This window comes from Chroicocephalus ridibundus, chromosome 12 (assembly GCF_963924245.1).
Source record: "Chroicocephalus ridibundus chromosome 12, bChrRid1.1, whole genome shotgun sequence".
NCBI lineage: Eukaryota > Metazoa > Chordata > Aves > Charadriiformes > Laridae > Chroicocephalus > Chroicocephalus ridibundus.
This window is the reverse complement of record NC_086295.1, coordinates 9,974,050-9,999,707: the sequence shown is the minus strand read 5'-3', so window position 1 is coordinate 9,999,707 and position 25,658 is coordinate 9,974,050. Positions and strand designations below refer to the sequence as shown.

Genomic DNA, 25,658 nt, shown 5'->3' with positions numbered 1-25,658 from the left:
TGGGCTGATGTTCAAGTTCTGCTGAAGCTTGCAGTAACAGCTGCTAATCCAGACACTCTCAGCTGCTAAATAAAGGAACTTTCTCTGTACTTGTGTTGAATCATAGATGTGCTCTACAAAGTTCTTCAGGCAAAAGTCACCTTTAGCATGTGAATGGTTTGTGCATACCTAGCTGTACTTTTCTACTAGAAGGAGTAACTATAGAATAAATAATTAGACTGTGAGATGCTCAGATATCAGCAAAATTAGAAGGCACATTTGAAAGGAGGAAGCTAGAGTTTAAAGTAGTACAGGTTTGTTACTGCCTTTGCACAGACCCTCTCAGTGTGTCCTCTCTGCTTTCTTACTCTGTTTGGAACAAGACTTAATTCACCAGCACTAGTAAACTACCCTGAGACCCAGAAATGCAAAGTGATTTATTTATTTATTTATCAACTTCTCAGTTTGCAGAACCTTTTAAAGTGAAACCTGTGTCTTGAGATTAAACTGCTTGACCACTGGGACTCCTTTAAGTAATACAAGGGACGTGTCTCATGAGAAACAAAATGTGGCAATGGGAGGTGTTCTCATTCCCACATGGACAGATCCTGGAGACAGTAATGCCCAAATGAATGGAGGGAATGTTGGATGTTCATCCAATAAAATATAGCCATTCAGTTCTTTGCACAGATTTGGTATTTTGAGAATTTACTCATTCTCTCTTTTTACAATTTCTCTTTTCAGAAAATTATAAATGGAAATTGACAATGGCTCTTGTCAGATGGATGACAGAGGAGATGGGTAATATGCTGAGAGCTGGGAATCCCATTAAGAGAGAGGAGTTAATGAGCTTAAACTCTTGGATGATTTACAGAGTAACACATGCACAGGAAAAAGAGGCTGGCTGCTACAAATGTCAGTTGATATCACAAATGAAATTTCCTTTGGAAGTTTTTACCCCACTTTTGCTGAAGATGAGCCCAAGGAATATAAGTGTTCAAAAAGAAAAGGCAGGAGAGAAGAGCTGCACCTTAGTGACACGAACCTCTACTCCACGCTCCCAAAACAGAGTGCAGAATTTTTGCTACACAAGTCTCATTAAAAAAATCAATGAAGTTCTGCAGCTCAAGTGTCACTGATGCTGCTTTGGAAACAGATATGTATATGCCTGCACTGTGTAAACATCCCTTTCTGAAATATCACCAGGACACAGAGAAAGAACTCTTCCTTCACAGAAGCCCTCTGCTGCAATAAACACAGCTCCTTCCCAGCTGCCTGCAGTTCTGCCCAAGGAGCGGGAGAGGGGGCTGGAAAAGGCAAGGAGGGTGCTGGTGGGGCAGCCAGTTGCCTCAACAGCATATGCAGCACCGATAGTCAGAGAACTTGTCCCACCGCTGCCTGGTCTTAAGCCATGCTGCTCTGATGCTGCCATTCCCCAAAAGAGCGGAGCCTAGCACGTCTGAAATATAGTCATGGAGCTCTGGGTGCTTATTTATTTTAGTGACAGATTTATGATGTGTAAACTCTGAGAGCATTTGACAACATTTTGAACGGCAGCTAAGAGACAGACCAGATGGCAAGCCTCGGGTATGACTGTCTTGTCCTCCATAAAGCTCATATATATTGTTGTCTGGAATTACTATCTTACGTATTGCAACTAGTGCACTAATAGGGCCCAGAAATGAGGTTGCTACCACTTGCAGAAAACTATTCCTTGCGAAGAGTTTCTTAAACTAATTCATAAAACACTTGTACTTTCTAGCTAAGGACTTGTTAATCCTTCAGGCTAACCAGCAGTGGAGAACAGACAAGCTGGTATTTCTCATAGCCTCTGTCATCTTCACCATCATCCTCTAACTTTTCTCTCTCTTTTTTTTTTTTTTTTTTTGGAGGGGGTGGGTGGGGAGGAGGAAAGTTGCAAAGGTGTTCTGTATCATAAGCTGGGGAAAAAAAAAAAAAGTTATCTCTGTTCTTTATAGAACTAAGGCAGAAATGGGAACTGCATCCTCTGGGCACAGAATTTTCCTTTTATTTCACTCCTCTTTCATAGCTGCAAAGATTAAAGATTGAGGTTGTGCCACTCATATAACACCTACACACAGAATACAACTCATTTTACAAAGGGAGTAACAGAGCACTCCAAGACATCTACATCCAGCTGTAGCGTCCTCCTGAACACCATACAGAAAGGAAGGACGGGACATGCACATCTGATCAACTCAAAAATGATAGTTTTTGATTATGCAATGGAGTAAAGGGATTTCCAACTTAAAGCATTTCAATCTCAGATGTAGCTTTAAATAGCTTAAGGCTGAGTTCTAAATATGATAGAATCTAAATGCAAGAACTAAATCACATAAGAAGACAGACATAACGGCTGCTCATACATTTGCCTATTTGATAATTGCGCTTAACCCCCAAAAAACAACCAAATGAAAAAAAACACACCTATGAGGGGAGAACCCAGCAAAAAGAACATTATACAGGAAAACGCAAAGAGGTGGCAGGAGGGATGATGTGCGAACAATGCAGGCAAGCAGAGGAAACTAGAGGTTTTTTAAATGTAAACCCAATTTTAATATTTCCTAGAAAAAAGGATGTTATTCTGCTTAACCGACCTTGTTTTATTTTAAAAAAAAGAAGTCTCTGTCATCCTTCCCCATGTCCTCCCTTGCCACACAAAAATGATTGTTTGTGTACTTAAAAGTGACAACTGAACACATGTTTTGCAGCTGAAATTTACAAGTCTCTATATTTTTAAAATTCCTTCCTCCTATCTTTATACTCTTGAGGACAGTCAGACATGACTTAACATGGATTTTGTGCAATGAATGTTAACATTGTGCATTGACTGGTGCAAATCATTGCTTGCCAGGCTGTCTCGCTTTGCACTACAAACCAGTGCATGCATAAAATACAGTTTCAGAGATACATCCATTGGTTACTTACTGAACATCTCAGGATTACAGAGATAACAAAGACAACATATTTCTTTGCTTATCAGTTCAAAAAGTTGTGTTAATAAACAGTTCAGCTTCAAAATGTGCTCTTTCAAAAAAAAAAAAAACCAAAAAAAACCCTTCCTCTGAATATAAATGTTCCCAGGAGTTTTATATTTGTGTTTTACAGTTTTTAATATTTGCTTGTATTGAAATTTATTTTCCACTTAAACTAACCAGAAAATAAATGTTACACCAGGCTATATCTGTGTACCTGCCAAGCAGGTTTTTTTTTTATTCTGTATAATTTTAAAACTTGTAATTTATGTCAATATTTCTGCAGGGCAAAGACTACACAAGCAACGATAAATCAGTAAAACTGATTATATTCAATATGCCATCAAATCTATGACATATTCTAAATTAAAATGTAACAAAAACATGTTTGCAGTTTTATAAATATTAGCAGCTATTTGTGATTATATATAAAAAGTGTGGAAGACAGAAGTATGATTTATAAATTGGCAGTGTTCCTTACAACTCTGTAGGGTATATATCAATATTGTTGTGCTACGCAGAGTTGGATTTCAACCAGGCAATGTCATGAAGTTAAGATCAGCACTGCTTTTCTTGGGGGAAAAAAAAAGGGAAGAAAAAAAAAAAACCTGACAAAAAATAATTCCCCAAAGATTAAATATATTCAAGTATGGCCAATTAGAAGGTTCTGTTCCTTAAACAGCTCTGAGAAAAATGGAGAAAGAGAAAAGGGGAGACAGTGAGTTGACCATTCTTCATCCTGTTCTGTATCCCCACCACTGGCTTCCCATCTTTCCCTTTCAAAGTCCAGGCAGTGCATTTATTAAGGCCTGCATGTGCCTCACCATTGGGCTTTCCCTTTAAGAGGATTCTGAATCTGGTCACTCAGCTTTTTGCATCCAGGTTTTTCTTTTCCTCCTAGGGACCAATGAGTCTTCCATCACATGAAGCAATACATAATTACTGCCCTAAATCACACATGGAGTTGCATACATTATGAGGTATTTTTAAAGGATCAGAGGTGGAATGTGCATTTCTGGCTGGAGTCTGAGCAATTCCTTAAGAGAACAGACATCATCAAACAAGAAACAACTTCTGTGACATGCACTGGGCTATCAGGACCCTGTAGGGGTGCATCTATCATGTGCTGCACATTCCTGGTGTGTTGGGAGGAAGGAGACAGAAAGGACTGCTCCTAATCCCCACCCCCAACGGTGTGATTAACTCATGATCACCACTCCCTGGGGTTTTCTTCTTGCTGACATAAATGCTCTTTACTAAGGGAAAAAGGCTATTTTTGTTCAGAGACAGGTTTACACAACAGCTGCTTCTACTCTTAAGTAGTATAGTTCACACTAATTAATACAGAGTCATACAATTATTATCATTGAGACAGAGCTGCCTTAATCCAAAATGTTCTGCTAGAAATATTTACTCAGCAAGCTTTCCAGGGCACTGGAGTTTTAATTCACTCACACAGTCTCCGTTCTCTAGGTCTGTGCATCTCTTTGCCTTTGCTTCTTTTCTTCTTACCAAATGGTAATGCCATCATGGCAAGCACAGTTTCATTTCATTTGAGCCTAGCCCAAGCCCCTTTCTCACTTTTAAGGACATTATACAATAAAGCTCATCACTAACAAATACTCAGAACTCCTACATCCACAAATAGACTTCAAATCATTTGCTGAACTTAGACAGCAAGAAAAAGAAGTAGAAGTCACATTAGAAAGGTTTTAGACTAGGGATAAAACTGACTGACCAACAAATTCTGTACTAATTTTCTTGCGTGCTGTCTGAAGCAAACAAAAACTGTATTAGGGACAAAGGGAAAGCAACCAGAATTTAAAAACAACAAAAAAAACCCAACAAAAAACATCTGTTTACAGTCAGACACTCAAAAGCTGCAATGTCTGGCACACCAAAAAAGGTAACTACAAATAAAATTGAAATTTATCAATCACCATCATTTGAATCATTGTTCTGTCTCCATCATTTGTTGGCTCAAAAACTCAAACAGCTTCAGGAGAGGATGAGAAAACATAAGATCACCAATTACAGGATGCCATACTTTATATTGAAAATTATTGGCAATATATGCTTAAAGTGTACCTGAAGTTGGAGATATTCCAGTATATTATTCCTAATTAAGTAACACAAATTAACTCCATGCTAGATGCTATTACTCTGAAGCAGAATACTCATATATGGTATTAATAAAAAATAGTTACAGTATTTTAAATATGTGCCTTACCCTACTATTTAGGTTGGCTTTCACACACAGAGAAGTCTGAATTACTATGTTTATAGTTTCTTTATCAAACCTAACTAATTAGGTATAATAAATATTTATGCTATAACAAGGTCATATCAAAGTTATCAGAAAATCTGGATGTTCACAAACTCTTGCTAAATCCAAAGTAAAAGATGAAAGTAGGATAGCTCTGGTCTATGACTTTTCTAATCAGTTGGAATACAATAGTATCTGTTTGCCCTGGGAATTAGATAAAATAAGATCCAATCCCCATGAATGCAAAACAGCTATTTCAGGAGCAATAACTGCAGTTCAGTAGCAAAGGGAGAGCAAACACTTAATTTGAGGGTTGTGTTATTTTTAAATCTACCTTTTTCTCTTGCTTGGAGAGTTGCATTTTCCTGGTCAGCACTAACAGAATTAGCCTGTATTTTCCCTTACCTGTTGTCATGTCTGAAACATTTGCGTCCACTCTGGTAATTTCATGCTAGTAATGGGATACAATTTATTTACTATGAATTCACTACCTTTGAGAATCAGCATCAACTTCACTTTCTAATGATCACAGACAACTTTCTGAGCTGAACAACCCCTAGTAATGGCATAATCTCACCGACTGAGACAGATTTGTTGCCTCACTGAAATGAAATCCCCCTCGGCTTTTTCTTTAAACTTTTATTTCCTGTCCGGGAAATTTCAAGTCATGAACAGTGTGTGGTTTACATCAGCCTATATACAAAAAGCAATCCATAGAAAAATGGAATGCAACATCATCAGACACCTCATCACAGCTCCTCCCGTTCGCTCCCTTCACGGCTATTTGTTGGACAAGTATGTGTGGGTCTGGGTGTGGGGTTCGGCTCTGCCGTGGACGAGTCCCCACCCCAGAAGGCAGGCTCAGTGCTGGTGCTGAAGGACAAATTTATCTGTATTCTACCCCACTGTGGCTTGAAGGCAAGAAACACTGTTCTGGTTGTAGCCTTGCTGGTCTTGGTTTTGGCTTTCAAAGAAGGGAGGTTTGTGCCAGCAGACCTTTTGCCAGACACAACTGTGCACATGTGAGAAAGTGGAAACCACCAGTTTATTTCCACAGGCCAATATTTGATCCCCAGAACACAGTGACTTCAGTTGCCATTGAACTTGAGAAGATTTTAATTATGGGTTAGAAATACTTATTTTCTTCTAGTCTTTTGTTTACCACCCCCTTGCAAAACAAATTCCTATAGAAAAGCAAGAGAAACCAGTCCATTCATAGCTCTTCCAATCCCTGATACAGAATCCCACACTTTTCAAAAGACCTGCCCTAGAATGGTACAGAGGAGTGGGAAAATTGAAGCCGAAGATCAAAATGTCATTGCATCGATGATGCTACTACCTCGTAATCAAAGCTGTACATTTCTTTTAGGTGTGTTTCTGTAGCCAGCATCCTCATGGCATTTGAGTAAAAGCCCTGAGATTTCAGGAAAATTTGTAGTATTGGCAGATTCTCCCATTCTAATATTCTGAAGAGCTTTTAAAGCAGAACAGAGATTTTAATTGCAAGTCAAGTTTCTGTCAATAGATAAAAAGTGTACAGATTATCCAAACTGACAGAAATCTACCACTCATAATAATGTTTTCCAAAAAGCTTAGAAATTAAGCAGGTCTAATTAGCAATGAGTGATTCAGCAACCAAGTCACACTAAAAAGAGAATAAGAAGAGGCACTCAGGTGCAGAAGAAACGTAGAGAGTTCTCCAAGACAGCCATGTGCATGACTTACAGCTGAGATCCCCAAACTGTGCTTGAGAGATGACTGGTGGTCCACATATTGAGTCATCAGATCTGATACATGAAATCATATTAACTTCGGAGTGACTGCGAGCTTCTGGTTTGCTCTTTGTCTTTGATAAGAAATACAGAGTGCTAACAGTGACCTTTTGGTCCAAAAAGTTTCAAAAATATTGGGATAAAACTGGTTAAAGATCACTTTTAGGTAAGCATAGCAATGGTACACCAGGTATTGACCACTCTGGCTTGATTAAGATGTCTCCAGCATGGAATAAATAGATGAGGCTCTGTACCCATTAATGACTCTCTTCATACAAAAGGGTAACCATAACAGGAAGCCCGCAGGAGATTAACACTCCATTTTATAGTAACAGCACAAATGTAGTGATCAGTTCAAAAGTAAGAACTCAGCCGCTATTTCCTCTGCTTGAAGCTTCTTGGAAAATAGAAAAGGGATCTCTGTAAGGAGTCAAAACAATCTCTGATTTTCAGTCTTGAACACACAGTCAGATAACAATCACAGAACACACCGCAGAGTAGAGGAAAAAAAAAAAACAACAACAAAACATAAACACTATCAAAATACTTGGTTAGGAATGCATATTTTAAGGTCCCCACATCCCCTGGTCTGTTTACTGTATTGGATGCCATAGGAACTCCCTTTCTGTGCACATGGATGTTCTTCACAGCCATCATGGAGATCCACAGAATGAACAGACTGCAAATTCTCTCCACGCTAACTCCAAATAAACACAGTGGACTTAAACTGAGGCATCATTAGGTTTTCAACTATCTCTACATAACCAGTCCTCTCTGAAGATAAATAGCAGCTGGAGCTACTTATGTTCTTTCCTGATCTAGGCATCCTTGCCCTATCTTGACTATTATTAATACTGTGCAAGAAATGTCTGTAGCAGTCTCACACATTAGCTTCTCCTGCTACGTGCTGAAATTGCATGTGCTTTTGTTTATTCAAACTGTAAGTGGAGTCGTGGATAAATTGACTGGGCTGACAAACTGGCTGTATATACATAAATCCCAGTAGCTAGGTCGATAAGGAACAGTGTGTGAGTATCTGCTGTAAGATGGGTTTGTGCACAGCTGTGTAGACAACGGAATGATTCCACCTGTGGGAAAGACTTATTTTGAAAATTCGGCTCTGAAAGCTCCAATTGGATGGAAAGAAATAATTTTAACATTTATCAGATGAAACAAACAATGTTACATGGAACAACAGATCAGTATTGTGCTAATCAGCTTGTATTCATGCTGAATGTATGGGCAAAACACTGCAATAGCTTTACATGACATACAGTTGATTCACGTGGTCAGCCTGTGACCAAGAGCACCAGCTCATCACAGAATTCTTACTTTCTTCCACAACTCAGGAAGGGACCTTTCTTTCAAAATATAAGGCAATTTTTTATTAATTAATTTTCTTTTAGTAAATGTAATGTTACTCTGCTTGAGAAAGGGACTGGCATCACTGAAGATTGTTAGCCACGGAGTAGCAACAAGGCCACCGGTGATGCAAGCTCTCCCAGAAAGTGCTTTCTCCTTTTCCCTCTCCTTGTCCCCACAAGGCGTATGACCTAGCCCTGACCTGAAGGGATGAGAGGCAAGTTAGCTCTTTTTAGGTCTTTTATTTTTTAGCTCCTACAGTACGGATACTAGCAAAGGGGCCAATTAGTGCCAATTGCAATAGCCATTTCTGCAAAGACACCCCTCCATTGGGAACTTGTCTGAGAGGACCAAACAGTTTTCAAACAAGCCACCAAACAGCTGTCAGATGATACAGGATTTTGATCATTACTGACCTGAACACACTCAAACTAGAGACCTTGTGATGAAAGATGTATCCCATTCCCAGTCCCCAGAGCTATCCAGTCCCTCAGGACACTGATACAATTCTATCTGAACACAGCTTTTCAGGAAGTGGATAAAATAGCACTCACAAGCCTTAGTAAGCATCTGAAGAGAACTGAAGTCAAAAGGCATTAGTTAGTCTGTAAGACTCTGTCTGGTCTATCCCCAATGTTACAAGGTTTAGCAGCCTGTCAGCATCAGCCAGCTTTTTGACTGTACCCGTAAAGAGCCATTTAGACGTGTAAACCAGGAAGACAGCAGTGACAACAAAAGTCAGGGCTAAAAAAATTGCAGAATACTCCAAGAATAGAACAACCATCTAGAGAAATACTTTCTTTGGTTTACCTTAAGCAGAAGTGGATATTTGCAAATTCTCTGAATTGGAGTCAGCAGATAACCCTCTAGTGGAATGTCTGTTGTCTTTCTGCCTCCCAAAAGCATGCAACCCTATAATCAAAAAAGGAAACAAATGTTACCTCAGACACAAAGCTTTCAGATGCTTTTTGACATGACTTTTGTATTCCTATAATACGTATTATGGTCAGAAAGCATTTTGCAACACCTAAGATACAGGAAATGGGACTTTATTCACCACTGAAACAGCCATCAAGCCTGCAAAGTTCTTCGTGCATCAGCAAAAGAAAATTTGCTGTGGTTAACAGTGGCTGTGTAGAAAAGTATCTTCCCAGAGAAGTATTATACAGCTGGTAACTCAAAAAGTGTCATAAGAATACAATGACAATCAGCAAACCTAGATGCACCATTACCTAAAAGAATCCATCCTATCCCCATAATTGATATGGCCATTTGTCTTCATTCACTATGCAAAATTTGCACTGCTGGTCCAGAAAACTCTTGAAGGCTAAAATAAAGGCTACTAACTAGTAATCACGTAATTAACTCCAGTCCAATCCTTATGTCTGAAGGAAATCGAAGTGGAATTGAAATAAATGAGTCATCTGCATCACATCCACCAATTCTCTGGCAAAACATTACGTCTAAGCACAGCTGGACAAACAGCATGGATGCACTGGCTGGCTAACCAGCACATATGTAGCTCTCAACCAGTCACAGCACATGTTGCTGAAACAAAAAAAAACCAAACCAAAACAAAAAAAAGCGCGCTATGTGACATGCCAGCAAGGCTACCTTGTAGGTAGGAGGTGAAAGAGGCAATGAAATTTAAGGAAATCAGGTTTCATTTATTCTGATGTTCATTTAAAAAAAAAAAAAAAAAAAAAAAAAAAAAGGATATCAGCATTATTTTGTGAAGCTCTGATTTCCAAACAGAAAGAAGGTGAAAGGCATTTCTCTACCTACAAAAATTACTACTCTCCCAGTGTTGTTTAAACACAGTAAGGAAGGGGACAAATATTGGACCAACACAGCAAAGAAATCCAAGTTCAAATAGATTTTAGATTGAAGAACATAAGCAGCAACTGATGAACCCTTGCAATATTCACACGAGTTCACAGAAATTTTGAGGGGCCCTGCATTCCAGAAGAATCATTTCACAGATAAATTTGTGCACGCTACCTCAAAACATGCGATGCTTAGCTTCTCAGTAGATTATGGAAATTCATTTCTCTGGATTGACATGGAAGTGGAGTATAAGAGTTGTGCATGGCATCAGAAAAAAAACAAATCTACAATCCTTGACCTGTTCTTATTTTGTCACAATAATGTGTAACGTCTGTGTGATTAACAAATACTGACCTACTGTAAGCTTTTTATACATTTCCCTGAGAATTCTGTTATCGGCTGATGCCAGAGGCAGGTAGTGGACTCAGAGGGACTTCGAATCTATTTCAGATAAACCAGTCTACATTCCTATGTTTAACCATGAATCTGGACAGCTTTGCTCCAAAAATCACCCCAGCTGCAAACCTGTTCTGTCAACAGTAGCTGAAGTTTAAATGCAGTTCAGCCAAGACGTGCTTGCTTTGGGGCATCGCTGATAACATTTTCCCCGGTGAAAAGTGTGCTGTGGCTCAGACACATTCTGAAATCTAGTGGGGTTTTGGCTGTAGTTCAACAATCCTCCTCTTCAAGGAATGTTCAGAGACATCATACATAAATCTCATTAGTCCTAACTGGTATTTTTACAGACAATCGTCTGTAAAATAACCCTTCCCCAGGCTATCCTAGATCTGTGGCGTTGGCTACCAGCTCACAATACTCCCTGTCCAATTTTCCAAGTCTCGAGTGATTCAGTCCTTCCCATCTCTTCTTTCAGCCCTCTCTCTAGCTCTGGGCTCAAAACTGCCCTTTAACACTTACTGATTTTTCAAACACATTCCCACATTCTATATTTCAGCAGCTGTGAGGGGGCAGTCAGGCCAAATCTATCCTCACAAACAAAGCTTTGTATTTTAATACAGCTTTCTTTGCATGGTGGCATTATAGCTTTAGGAGGCAGTGGCGAAGGGAGGCCTGGAAGAAATTACAGCAGCCACAGCAAAGTAGACACTTCAGGGTAGCTTCTCCTCCCATATTTATGGCTATTTTAAGAGTCTCTTGGCTTCAGGTGCTGCAGCAAGCCACAGCAGAGAGCGTGACATCTTTTATGTGCCTCGTGATCACTTTGCCAGCTGCTGCCAGTAACGCAGACAGGAGGCTTTTGCCAATCCAGTGGAAGTGGAGAACACTGAATGTTGGGAAGGATAGTGTTTACATGCACTTTTGTCTCTCCTCTTTGTCATTAATTTCCCCCAACAGAAGCACCCAGAGGAACTCAGGAACAAGATAAGGGTCATTTGGTGACTCAAACTAATGATTTAACAAGGTTCATTAACGCTCAGACATGACAAAGAGATTCTGACTACCCAATAGCGTGAATGCTTGTCCCTGCTGCTCCCTCCAAGGCCCGTATTTTGTGGCTAAAAGACTGCTCTGGCCCTGCCTGTGACTGACATTTATGCAGAAGTTTTCTTTTGCTGTACTATATTGGGAAAGAGCAGACCTTTGGCTGAAAGGAAAAAAGAAGAGCAGAAAAAAGAGCAGGTCCTTCGCAAAACGACAGTCTTTCTTTTACCTCATAGCATTTATGAAGAATAAAAGCTAATATGCTGAATTAGTCCCTCACCTACATGCGGATCCCATTCCAAATGCCATGTATCCATGGCCAGGAAAACAAGACACCCAAAAAATCAAGCAGAACTGGGGTGAAAGCTAGGAGGAGAAACATCCAAGAAAAGAAATAAAAATAAGGAATGCTGGGCAGAAAGCAATGTCTACTGGTTGTTTCTCCTCCCAGCCCAGCCTCTATAGAGGCTTTTGAAGGCTGTATGCCACAGTGCCTCCCGACATAGATCCTAATACGTCATCGGTTGGAGGGGGAGTTGGGTCATTTTTGATACAAGCAGCAATGACGCAGTCAAAACAATTCATCCAGACTATATTTCTTGCCCACAACTGGACTCATGGGGAAAAGGGTGTCAGAGGCAGGCCACATTTTTCTGGTGGGTGTGCAGATGGTGAATTGGTCAGAGAACTGAGCAAGGAATCAGATCCACTGGGAACTAGTTGCAACCCTGTTGCTGACTTAATGTATTACTCCTTTCACAATCTTTGCTCAAATTTTCTGTTGGTTCCTTAAAAAAAAAAAAAAAAAAAAAAAAAAAAGAGTCTTCCCTGTTTCCGCTGACAGAGCTGTGCTTAGTTCTGTGCCTGAACTCCTCAGTGACTTCAGTACCTATCCATTCTGAGTGCTGCATACCTGGAATGGGTAATATCTGCAAGATGTCTGGCGTTCCTGGGATACCAAAGGGTTATTATGAGTACAGTACAAAGTTAGATCATTAAGTCAAGAGTGCTAGAGAAGGTGCTTACCAGGAGGAATGTTCTCACTGCTGGGATCTTGTTCAATTCCATCAGCAGTCTGAGTGCTTTCTCGTGGTTGCTACAGTACTCCTCGTACACAAAGAATTTGTCTTTCTGCAAGGAAAAACATAACTTATTGACTCAGACAAAACTGGAGTGACTATTTTGTCACAATCTGATACCAAATTCTTTACAAAGAGGTGTGCACTCAAAGTGGCATTAGATTGCAGTTTACCTGAAGCGCGTGATACTCCTCTAATATGAATAACGTATAGAGGCATTCCACTAATTCCTAACTTACTGTGCTGTAAGTTAACATCGGCTTTCTGAGCATAGAGACTTCCAGCACTTTTCCTCTTAATGCATGACTGAAATAATATATTCTTTGCTGAAAGAATGGATTTTGCTATCTCAGGGTATTTGCATGTGTGTCGGGATATTCCAGCAGAGTAGCCAGGAGCAGATTAAAGCCAGGAACAAGGGGGATGACATTTCTGAGCTGTGCTGACCACTCCTGCAGGAGGAAGAAACAGAGGTGTCTGGGAAGAACCAAGGCCTGGAAGAAGCTTAGAGATCTGGAGAGGAACTATAACACAAGGCAACCAGCTGGAAATCCCCTCCCTTTCAGGACTGAGGGGGAACCCCAGTGCGTTGGCTGGTTCACTTTGTGTTCTGAAACAAGCCGCAGACTTCACTACTTTGATGCAACACTAAACAGCGGATCAGCTGCCCGTAACAGTTTCCCTAAATGGAAGAATTTCATCAAATACACACAAAATAACCAATATATTAGAGAAATTAAAGGAAGAGAAGGGCAGCTTCACAACTAGATTGAGGTACTTACACTGGAACATGTCACATGCACCAGCACATGCAGTGGAATTAAATGCCCTGTTAAGAAACAAGGGTCAGCTGGCAGCACTAAGTTCTGCTTTACTGATCTCCAGAATCAAAGACAGTGCAACTTCTTCTAACTAAAATGATCAGAGATGCTGAACCCATTGCAAACAGCAGATATCTGGAAACACTGAAATGACTCACAAAAGAAGCAGTAACAACTATTTCCATGCCTGAGATCAGGCAGGGAGCAGGCTGATCCCTTCGAGGCTACTGGGAAGGGCTGAACTTTCAGCAGCTATGTTGGGAGATTCCAGTATTGCATTCACTGGAATAAAAGGGAGTTCAAGAGTGTTAGGGTATTAGGCTTTAGTCGGGTTAAATTATTCAGAAGCCAAAAAAGACTCATCATTTTTTGGATACTTCTCACAATAGTAGTTTCTTTCCTGGTTCAGGTCGGCCTCTATGCCATAATGCGGTGCCATGCAGAGGTACTCAGACAAGCTACTTTGCATATCAAAAGTAATTTAGATGCATTAGCGTGGCACTCTGCCAGGGGCAATATGCAAGGCCTTCCAGAGCTGGCATCTCAGGGCACAGTGCCATGTAGACAATGCCCTCCAGAATTTGTTGTGGCATTCACATCATTAATTTTCTATTTAGGATCCTGGCCTAAAAACTTTTTATATGAACCTTTTCATCTCCCCAGAACTCGGAAGTTAATGTTTTTTGAGTTTAGACTGGATTCCTCGCCCTTTTCAGAGATTTAGAGCTTCCTGTGTTAGCTGAAGGTATCCGCAGCATTTAGCTACTTTTAAGACAGCTCATAGTGATCCAAACGAAAAACTACTGCCTACTGAAGGAGTTAAGTAACATGAATCCATGGGAATACAGCTGCACTCACTGGGCATTCCCTTCGCTTTTGTCACATGTAAAAGAAATTCTGTTAATATTAGTTTCGGAGAACTTGACATTCTGGTCAGATGCTCAATGGCTAGATGTACGTGCACAGAGACTGTAAAATGCTTTTGGGTTTGGTTTATCACTAATCTGATTAAATTTTTTTCCTCCTTGTACTTCCAAAGGAAGAATTGAGAATAAATAGATGTATGTCCAAACACAGCAATAATGGTACAAAGCAAATAAAACAACAGCCACAAAAATATGGCGCAAAGAGCTGGAATGCAGATGTTTGAGACTTTTATCCTTCATCTACAGCTGTTCATATTAGTACTGGAGTTTAATACTGGGAAGCTGAAAAGAAACAAAGGCTTCTGACCACCAGATGCAGGAAAAGGCAGGGGTGGGTCCACAACACAATAGAAAAGAGGCAATTGAGAGACATGGGATTGTTTTCAATCACAGAAACTGGGGAGTTGGAGAATGAGAAGACAGATATATGAGTTTCTCCTACATTTCCTCCTCTCAGCTCTTCTCAACTCCCTGGATGCACACAAGCAGCACGCTTGAAACTAAAAATAGTAACCATTAACACAACAGCATCCGTTACATCAATGCACACAAAATGTCATTGCTCAGGTTTCTGACTGCAGCTTTGAGTGCCTGGAGTTTTGGGAGGTTATATTTAGATCACGACAAAATCCCTTTGCTAAAGTTCAAGTCAGTACAATAATTATACACACACCAGCATGCTTTCATCAAGTCTTTTCCAGCTGTCCTTCATGCATGAGACCCACAAATATGAGAACTATGCTTTAAATTACTCGGTGCCTGAAGTGTTTAATTTCCTCTCTGGGTGACATTCAGTCCTGGACTCTCCCATCTCCTGGTGAGGAAATTATCAGTTACATAATTACAGATGTTAGCCCAGGAATTCTGAACCTGCAGTTACTCTATATTAAAGTGCAATTATGGTCAGAGATGTGACCACATAACGATGGCACCTTCTTACTCAGCAGATCTGCTGGATACACAGCTAGACCTTCTGATTTTGGTGACAGAAATAAGTCCATACTGTTCTTAGTTTGGTTAAAATAAATCTTTAACCAATACTTTATTCTCCAAATATGTTATTTTGGGTCCATTAGAACTGCCCACAAATTAGTGCAAATTTGAAAATAGTTTTGACTAGAAAAAGCAAATAAGACATTTGGAAAATCGTAACAATTTTATTTGGACATTTTTTTAACAAGGCATGGCATTTTCTTGTTTCAAAGCAGACTGAAACAAATTTTGTCAACAAGAAAAACGTAAACAAAACAGCAGATAGAATTCTCAACAAAACAAGATCCCTGATGACTTAGCCAGTAAAATTGACACTCATACAACATTGCTGATAAAAATAAGAAGAAAACATGTTTCCCTCAAACAAGTTTCTAGCTGTCACATCATCAAGCCTCTAACAATGTGACAATATCAGAAGTGAAGCATCTGTCAATTCTCCATCCTTGTGCTCTGCATTTTTAATGTAGAGTTTCTGAAGAAAAGCACCTGTGCTAACATCTGGCTGCTGACAAGGACTGGGTTCATCATCAGGATCCAGAATGACCTTACCACATGATCATGACAGAAGATACACTGAAGATACATTCAAGATTTACAGGCCTTTTGTCACTTCCTCACTGCAGACTCCCCTAAGGATACACCACGATTTGATGATAATGAAAAAGCAGCACTGAGGGCGTTCTTCCTAGCACTTCTTCCAAGTGCGTTGCAACAACAAGAGAACCTTACCAGAAGGTAAGGTAAGACCAAAGAAATATGTTACCCATGTTTTCCCTAGGTAAACTGGCTAGCAACATGCACTCTGAAAAAAGCTCTTCAGCCACGTTGCAGGAAAACATCACTGGAAGAGAACGGCTGTCTATTTCTCCAGGAAACCTCAAGTGTGCTGCAGGGGCTTCTTGTGGTGGCAAAATACTGTATGCCATTTAAAAAAAAAAGTTTCAGCATCATGGAAACACCTTCAGGAGTACTCTTTCTGAGGCACAGGGGTTTTTTTATGAATGCCTCAGCCCCAATTAGAGAAATGGAGCTTTTGGAAGCCTGAGCAGAAAGGAACTGAAGACTCACTCTAAACAACAGTTGCCACTGGCATCTCCCTGTCACTTGCTGAAGACTCACTATGGAAGCCTTTGCTGTGACAGGACACAAATCTCACCTCCCTCATTCCCAAATACCCACAGCAAAGCTTGTGTTCTAAAACCTAGGGACATTCTGCATGCAAGGATAGATTATTTCCTCCTCTCTTGATAATCTTTTGTTGACTGTTCCTTACTCAGACTTGAGGTATCGCAATGCTCCCAGTGGTACTCCTACATTTCCTTCAGGTAATTATGGATGCAACCGGCTTTTTCTATATATTCTGAATCAAATATATGTTTTAATTCCTTCTGCATAAGCCGCTTCTCCCCTAGGGGATCATGAAACATTATTTGCAATGCACTCCACAGGCAGCAATGTCAGCTGATCTCAGCCAAACTCCCTCTGTCAGAAGACAAATTCTCACCCAGCGCTCATCCCCATGCGTTAGTTTCATAATTCCTGTATTGTTGCATGTTTAATAAATAAGGAACATGCAACAATTATTAAATTTAACAGTAATAAAGTTACAAAATTGTATGTTCATGTACAAGAAACACTATCAATGACTACATATACCAGGCTTGACTTCAGTCAAGTGACAGGATAGTAACATTTCTGGTTATTCAGCGCCACTCTGAAATACAGTAGACAATTTGACAGCAACATGCAAAAGCCCTTTAATTTTGATACTCTTGCTAATGAATACTAATATATTAGTACAACACATCTTGTTGGTAGGCAATGATTCTAGTGGGTATTCAAGGCTTTAGCTAAGTTCACCAGTATGTTTTCAGCAGCTGACAGTCAGTCCTCTGATAAAATTTTTGGGCATAGTGTCAATGTAACACTTTCTGACACTATTTTAATAATTGTCACAGCATAAATAAAAATTAAACAAGGGGGGAGTAGCTGGTAAAGCTCGATGAGTAATGAATGGCAGTATAATTGCTGTCCAGTCAAACCTGATGAACTGTGAAAGCATGAATTTTGATTATGAAAGTGTAATAGAACATATTTTGATAGGAAGTTGGCCCGTGGCTTAATGCAGTTAATAAGAATTTGAAGAACTGGCTATTATGTATGTGCTTTCTAATTTTCAAACATCTCAGGAGGGCTACTCCAAGTGAAAAAAGTGTGCAACTTCCAATTATTATACATGTAAATTAGGTAACTTTGCATTTAAATGAGTCCAGCTTATAACTAGGTGTATACAATAAATGATCTTGCACATACTGTATGCTCTATATACCTATTAGTCAGAGGATGGCACACATCCATGATTGAAAATCAGGCCAAGTTAAAAACAAAACAAAACAAAAATCTACCACAGGAAGAATTTCACAGTATAAGAAAAAAATTACAATTAGAGAAGCAATGATAGGATCATAAGCTGCAATTGCACTATCCTTAGCATGGGTCTGCGTTTTCCTGGATCACCCACCAGTACCAATCTGACCGGACCAGGCTGGCACATATGGTCATATTAGGGAAGTAGCAGGAGAACAAATAATACAGCTATCAGGCATAAAGTCAGATGACACAAAAGTAACTTGTCAAAATGTTCTAAACAACCTGGAACTGGCAGAGCAAATTTTTATCATATGACTACTTCGCATTTTCTGTCTCTGGCGTTCTTGAGCTAGCATTATGAGTCCAAAAGCCAAATTTTATTTACTTTTGAGCTACAGAATGCAGGTACTTTTTTATTCCATGGTAAAAGGCTGTGTGTTGTAACTTGTGCTGCATTTCAGTAGGATAAGCCATCTCACACTACCTTCCATCTACTGAAGGATAAATGTATGCACAGACATTAACTACTGTAAATTATGTACTGTCCTTTGTTTTTAATTTTGATCCTCGTGGGTTTTATTTTTTTTTTAATTTTATAATACACGCAAAAATTTTTCATGTACTTGAAATTGTGCTGCTTTTTTGAAACACATGGAACCAAAGCAGACAAATTCTCAGCAATAAAATGTGATCAGCTGGGTGAGAAAAAAAGGAAAAAAAAAAATCAATGGGAAATGGAGGAGTTTCTAAAAATAGCTCGTTGTTTAGCTGAGTGATGTGATTTCCATTGTTCTAACCTCATTCACAAGTTTTTTCCCACCCAACCTACAACTTTCATACAAGACACACATTGTCATAGTATTGCCACAAGCCTTAGAGATTAGGGCTAGCTAACGGGCATGAAAGCTTATGACAGGAAACTGCATTCTCAGATAGCGTTAAGTCATTGTACTTACAAATTTTAAGAAAACATTTCCCAGTTCATGCTGAGACTGAGGTTCTGGTTGTAAACAAAATTCCAGGGCAGCCAGGAACTCCTTGTGAACACCGAGAATGTCTTCGATGTTAGAAAATAAGATCTGAAATATAAAGAGAAAAACATTGCTAGCTGTTAATACATCTGAGAGTGTTTTGTTAAGGTAGTAGCACAAAAATATTGTGGCTCTAGCCTTGCTGTGGTAGGATCTAAAGCACAAACAGGGACTCATACAGAATGAATTACACTGAATTTGCCCCTTTCCTGGCCCCCTGCAGAAATCTTTATTGCTACTGAAGTACCTGCTGTAAATGAAAGTTATCTTTCCAGATACCTGAGCATGATGAATGTGAGCAACCTCTTTCAAGTCTAGAAAAGATTTCCTATGAGACTAACCAGGTAAATGGAATCGTAAGGACCAAACTCACTTTGCAGGAGATAGAAGCAGGAAGTCATCTACCTTTCCTTCCCATGCCTTAGAAATCACTTTCTGGAAGAAAGGGACTGAAAGCTATCACACACAAAGATGTACCTGTAAATAAGAGACCAAATCTCTGCCACATGGACCTAGCATTTCACTGACAGGAGTACAGAATAGTGTAAAATGCTTGCAAACCACAAGAGCAGCATTTTAGAGTTCCCTTTCACCGATCTCAGTGGTTCTAACAGGTGTATGTAATGGGATAGAGGCCCCTAGTTTAGACATGTAATAAAAGGTAATTGTGCAATCTCACAGCTAAATGATCCCTAGCGATCTGAATATACATGTGCTAAGAGGAATAAACTGACAGGGTGAAAACTGCTATACACACATAAGATTTATAAGTCTTAATCATTTTCATGCAAAATATGAGAAGAAAGTGTGAATACACATATAGGAGACAAAATGCTATCTACACAGGGGGAGAAGTCCTGATGCATAGTGATATCAGTATTGACAGCCACCGGAGGAAAGCCTGAACAGGCAGAGTAAATCCTAGAGTCTGTAGTGACATACATATTGCAGATGACATTTTCTATCACTTTGCTTTAACCATGCCACTTGCACAGAGAAGATCTGCAGTGCAGTCAAACCAGCTTTCACATTGGAAGCAGCCTTCCAAGTCCTGCACAGTGCGTGGGTTACACTCCTCTGAACCCCAAAGCGTGCAGCCTGACAAGCCAGCCTAACATCTTCCAACACTTCCCAAAGCATCTTATCATAATACTAAGCTTTTCAACTTCATGCAGTGGAATTTATTCACCAGATGTGACACTGATTCAGCTTGATGGCTGGTGATGTGGCAGTAATTCAGAAAAACAATAATCTGTAAATTAAGTCTGATCATTCTAGACAGGAATGAAATCTCAGTTCCTGGTTTAAAACCAGCGTCTCTCTGGTTTTGCAGGGGTAGACAAGATCAGTAATTCAAAGAGCCCTCCTCTCTGCATGTACCCAGGTTCAACTCTATACCGTCTGTTATTCAAGGATGGGCAGAGTATTTATCTCAAATTCCTCCTGCAAACTGGCTGCATGTGCAGAGCAGAGCCTGCTGCATCTTCCCTGTCTTTACTCCCCTCTCACTTCAGGAGTACTGAGAGTAGTATGCACCATCATTAACGCATACTTGTGTCTCATAGCTCCTTTCTAGCTCTGAATAAACTAAAAGATTCCAACACACTGAATTTGCACTGATGGGCTCTGAACCAAAATAACAGACAGGGAGCTAGGACCATTTGATTGCTTCCAGAAAACTTCCCGTGCTAATTCAAGCAGAGCATACGATGGTTCTGTCACATGGCTGAAACTGATGTGATGACACAGTAGCCTCTGTCTGCATGGCTTTGCCAGAAGCTGTGCCAAAAGGGGATTATCAAGGGAGAAGAAAACATGTGTCAGGGATGATTTTATCCTTCAGGAGCAGTCTTCCGGGGGTATTTTTTGATCCAAGGAGTATCTGTGTAATCTAATGAATTCTGTGGTGGTCAGCAGAGCTCAGTTTGCAGCAGAATTCACAGATAAGAAAAGTCACTTGAAAATCAAGGCAGCAGAGACCTTGACTGCATGTGCTTCTATATCTAATACACAGTTACCATTTATAAGCCTCATGTGAGGATATATGTCTGGCAGCTCACCCTCAAGTTGTACTGCCTTCGATCTACTGTATCGGTAAAATGACAGCAGTGCCCTGACGTGAATGTAGCATAACACTAACATATCAATAGAATTATTCCCACATGAGGCAGCGAATAAACTAAAAACATTTTATTTTTTTTGATGTTGCTGCAGCTGTTAGTCACTGGACTACTTGCAAAATCTGGGCCTGGCACTGGGCTCATTATGGCCTTTCCGGAAGGGGATACAGTGGCCAAAGATTACTGAAATCTCCAGTGCTTAGCGCCAGCTGTAGGAGAAACCTGCAAAAATAATACTGGGAGCAACAACCCAAATTATCCTAAAAAGCACTTTCTCCTTTTGCTCAGAGGTGAGTGACTGCCAGAATACCCTGTATTTTCCTCTAGATGTTTCTGCTGCATGAAGAAAGAGAGGAAAAGGCAGGCTTCTCCTTACATAAGCTGCCAAATCATTTGTACAGTCTCTGGTACCATCTTTGCTGCTGCCAGTCACCTCACAGCTCTCTGGTGACTCAAGATACATAACATTAGCAGGCAAAGTTATCAGAAGTCCAAACACCAACTTGCTTGTCCTGCCTGTACCAGCAAGGAGGGAGAAAGGAGAGGGAAAGAAAGAATGAATATCTTTCAACTGCAGGAAAGACAACGAAATTATCTGGGGTAGGGGGAGAAGAGGGGCAGGAGGGGGAGATAATATTGACTCTGATCAGGAAAACCGTACCTTTGTGATTCTATTTCACCAGCAATAGGCGTAGGCCCTTTATTACTGAAGAGAAACTCTGTTATTGAAAGCTGGATATTGTAATAAGAAGAATAAATGAGGTCTCACAGTGGCATCAAAAATGCCCCAGGCACTTCAAGAATGACACAAAAATGAAGTGGTACTGCACCAGAGGAGTATGGTGAAACTTCAAATACAAATACATTTAAATCAGTAGAGAAAATATGGATTCTTCTGCACAGGCTTTGTGGGCACTGCATCTGATTATGTACCAGTTATAATTAATATTCATTTTGATGATACATGAATATGATAGAATAATAACTTTCATCAACATCTGTGACTGTTGATCAAATTGGCAAATAGTTGTGTAGGTTTATTTCTCACACAGAGCTTACTTTTTGCACACTTCTCTGCACATGAGATCTGTTGTCGCTAATCACTTGTCTACTTTTTCTTCAGCCACGTCCAAACTTACTTCAGACTCTAGATGGTGAGTTTTTGGGGAGAAGTGACTTCCAAATTTGAAGACAGTGAGAGGCTTAGCTCCACAAAGCTGCCAACCTGTCTTGCTACCAGCCCCTTCTGATGCCAGTCAGTCAATGCTACAGTATTGCTAGCCTGTAGAATGAATAGCAAAAACGGGGGCTAGAGCCCTGCTGGGATCTCTATACATCCAGGTAATACTAGTATGGGAAATGGAGGAAGCAGCCTTGGGGAAACACATGCCAGCTGCAGTAGCACTGGCTGGTGTGATATAGCTATTATTGCTGTACCCCGCTTCCACAAGTGTAAAGGGCAAAGTTTCTGCTGATTTAGGAGCTGCAGGATCAAACACAAGCCAAATAAGTAAGCCTCTAATGGCAAACAAACTGCACCCTGTCCCAGTGATGATCAGGTTGCACTTGCATATGTCTACAAAGAGTGTTTTGGTTTCTCACGCATATGTCTACAAGGAGGGTTTTTAAGCCAAATTACTACAAGAAAGTGTTGCATGTACTTATGAAAATAATGAACAACAAGGTCTCCTGTGACCATAGGCTCTGGAGAAGCTAGTACCTTATAGCTCTGTGTTCTATGTACCTTATCTCTTTCCAGTGCAAAATTCATGCAGGAGCCTCCCTGTGCAAGGGTCTCAGATCACTTCGTTCCCCCACAAGAACCCAAATTCCTTCCCACTAGAGCACAGAGGAATATTCTTGCCTCCTTCTCATAAGCCCTATCTATTTTAGACTTGTAAAAGACAGCAGATGGAAACTGGCTAACTGAATACTGTCGAGCAAAATAGACAAGGGCTGTGCATTCCCTGCCTTTCCTCTCAAAGACACTGAAAAGGCCTCTCTGTCCTCTACCCACCACTTCACAAATCTTGCCAAAAGTTACTATCTCTGACAACACTACACTGTTGTCAAATTTTACTGAAAAATCAGCCGGTGGGATGAAAAATTTGCTGGAAGATGGCAGCTATACAAATGGGCCAAGAGATTGACAGATAAACTGTCAACGTGCGCCTCTTTTCCTTAGGGAACCAGTTTAATAATAAGCATCAATATGACATGAGGATATTTGATATTCATATCCCTGAATCAAGCCATTCATTACATATCATTTTTCCTACCCAAGAAAATGAGGAAGACAGAAGAAATACCTTAACATTCTCCTCTGTTATGTACTTCTCGGCTTTGTCTACAGCATTCTGGCGGATCCGGTGAAGAAATGCCTGTAGATATAAAACAGATTATGTTCAAATGGCTTGATACAGTTTGATTTCAGTCTTTTGTATCCTCTAGGTTCCTATCAACACAGTGCACTGATTACCTTTAAGACTGAAAGAATGTAAACGTTTACCAAAATCACCACCACAGTTCTTAGGGTTGCATTCATTGCAACACAAAAGACATTTCCTACAATGTTGTTGGGTTTTGCCTGGCCATAAACGTCTTCCCTTTGTTGAAACTTTTAGACTTAATTATCTGTTACTACCAATAAACCACAGCAAGGATCTGTTTGTTTTTTCTTTGAAGGTTTTCCCTCTAAGATGCAGATGTTTTGACTTGGGGAGGCAGCGTGCCTGACACACATCAAGACATATGTCAGCAAAAAGGACTGCAAACAACGACAGAAGGACATTCATGCTGCCGGAGCTGAGGAATATCAGAGCTATGAGCTAAGGTTATGGACAAGTTCAACAGACTCGATACACAGGGAAGGGAAATGGAAATTTCCAGACAGCCCTTGGGACACATTATTCAGTTTGCTCTATTTCATTTGGTTAAAACAGACCAAAAAAAAGTGCCGAATCTTTTCACCTAGGCCAGGTTTCCCCTTCCCTCAGCTCTGCACATCTTTGGCTTTAACAGGCAAATCAATAAAAAGCTCCGGGCCAGATACAAATGGATAGCTATCTGAATACCAGCCTTCAAAGCATAGTTCTGGCTACTGGAAGTCGGAATATACTTGCATTTGCACTGAACATACCCACAACGTATTTGATCCAGTGGGAAGGATCCACTGCTTTAGCAACTATTGGATAAAGGGCACTTCTGAACAGAGTAGGGAATTTTACCTTCCACAAAGAGAGTTGCGAATACCCGCAGGTGAGACTGAAGGGAAGCCAGCGAGGACAGAGTCTGCTGTGATAAACTACATGACCCAGGCACAGAAGGGCACAGGGCTTTCCCCTCTGTTCTTGTTAGTGGTTTCTAACTTACCTCCCACACAAAGGGGTGAGCCCTGGGGAGTGCTGTGAATAAGGAAGAAAGGAACTTTTCTTACCCACCTGAGACAGAGAGGGGAAACGGGTCATTTCTTTGTATTTATGGTACAAAGCAGCATTGTTACAGCTTGATAATAAAAGGCTTTTAAAAGTTGAACTATTCCTGAGTAATGCCCGTGTCAGCTGATGCACACTCAGCTTTTTCTTTTTCCTTTTGCATGTTGGGATTGGCAGCAGCTTACAACCAGATAAGAAGCAATGTCACTGAACCAAACTTAGAGCTTATGAATGCCTTCACCTCTGGTATTTTGGTTGGAAGACGGCGAACATGTCCATCTGTCTGACTTCCAGCACTAAAAGGGGCACATCTCTTTCTGCTTAGCCATGTCACTCTGGCACTTGTCAGCCATTCACACTTTACAGGACAGGCGCCAATAGAAAAAAAAGAGATTAATTAATGAGGCACACAGACCCTACATTTGTTTTTGGCCATGGATTCTCAACCTGCTTTTGAACAAAATTCAAGGACTATAACCATGTTGCACCTCTTGTATTGCTAAACAGGAAGGAGATCTGGCCAGATTACAGCTAGATATGGAGAGCTTGGAGCAGGTTGTGAGGACTACGAAGTCTGAAGAACAGATTTCTGCGTTAAAGGGACAAGACGTGTGCCAGAGGTGGAAGAGCCATTTTGTAAGAACCAGCCAGTCCACCTTGCCAATAATCTGGCCAGGAACTGCTGCAATGTTAATGTACTGCCCAGCACCTTGGCAACAGTCAGGGAACTGTCTGAGATGAAGTGTTCAGCATGATGACTAATGGCAGGAGGATTGACAGGAATAGCTGTTTCCCTCCCACTTCAGTGTTGAGTGTGATATCTGAGCATTAATAATCAGGCATCTGATTTATATGAGGTAGCACATCATATTAAAGTCATTCATTCTCAAAAGATAAGCCAGGCAGAGACTTTTCCTTGCTTTAATCACATCTCTGTTTGGAGACAACAAATCCAATTGGAATGATTAATTAATCTACACAATTAGCAGCTCCACTGGTGACTAATAGTTACCTGCCTATTAGTCCCAGTATGGTGAGTCTAATAATAGAAAGCTGGTAAACAGAAGTGCAAATCACGTTAGCTGTTACAGGCTAGTCAATAAAAAAAGCAGAGTCTGTGTTAATCTAAAAAACAGCTTTTCTGTGACGCTTGTCTGAAAAGATCATTTAATGTGAGCGTGAGAAAGGGAGAAAAGGAGAGTGAAAAATCAAACAAAAAATGAGAAAGGCAGAGAAGCA

General features: G+C 40.3%; 1 protein-coding gene across 3 annotated transcripts in view; it reads right to left on the bottom strand.

The window, feature by feature from the left end:
- Positions 1 to 25,658, bottom strand: part of PREX1 (phosphatidylinositol-3,4,5-trisphosphate dependent Rac exchange factor 1) — a 165,680-nt gene that overhangs the window by 75,521 nt on the left and 64,501 nt on the right. For all 3 annotated transcript variants that reach the window (XM_063349670.1, XM_063349671.1, XM_063349672.1), the window contains exons 2-5: positions 23,295 to 23,366; positions 18,791 to 18,913; positions 12,672 to 12,776; positions 9,186 to 9,287 (exon numbers count right to left, since the gene is read on the bottom strand). In XM_063349670.1, the coding sequence (XP_063205740.1) occupies positions 9,186 to 9,287; positions 12,672 to 12,776; positions 18,791 to 18,913; positions 23,295 to 23,366 (402 nt within the window). The remainder of the gene's footprint in view (positions 1 to 9,185; positions 9,288 to 12,671; positions 12,777 to 18,790; positions 18,914 to 23,294; positions 23,367 to 25,658) is intronic.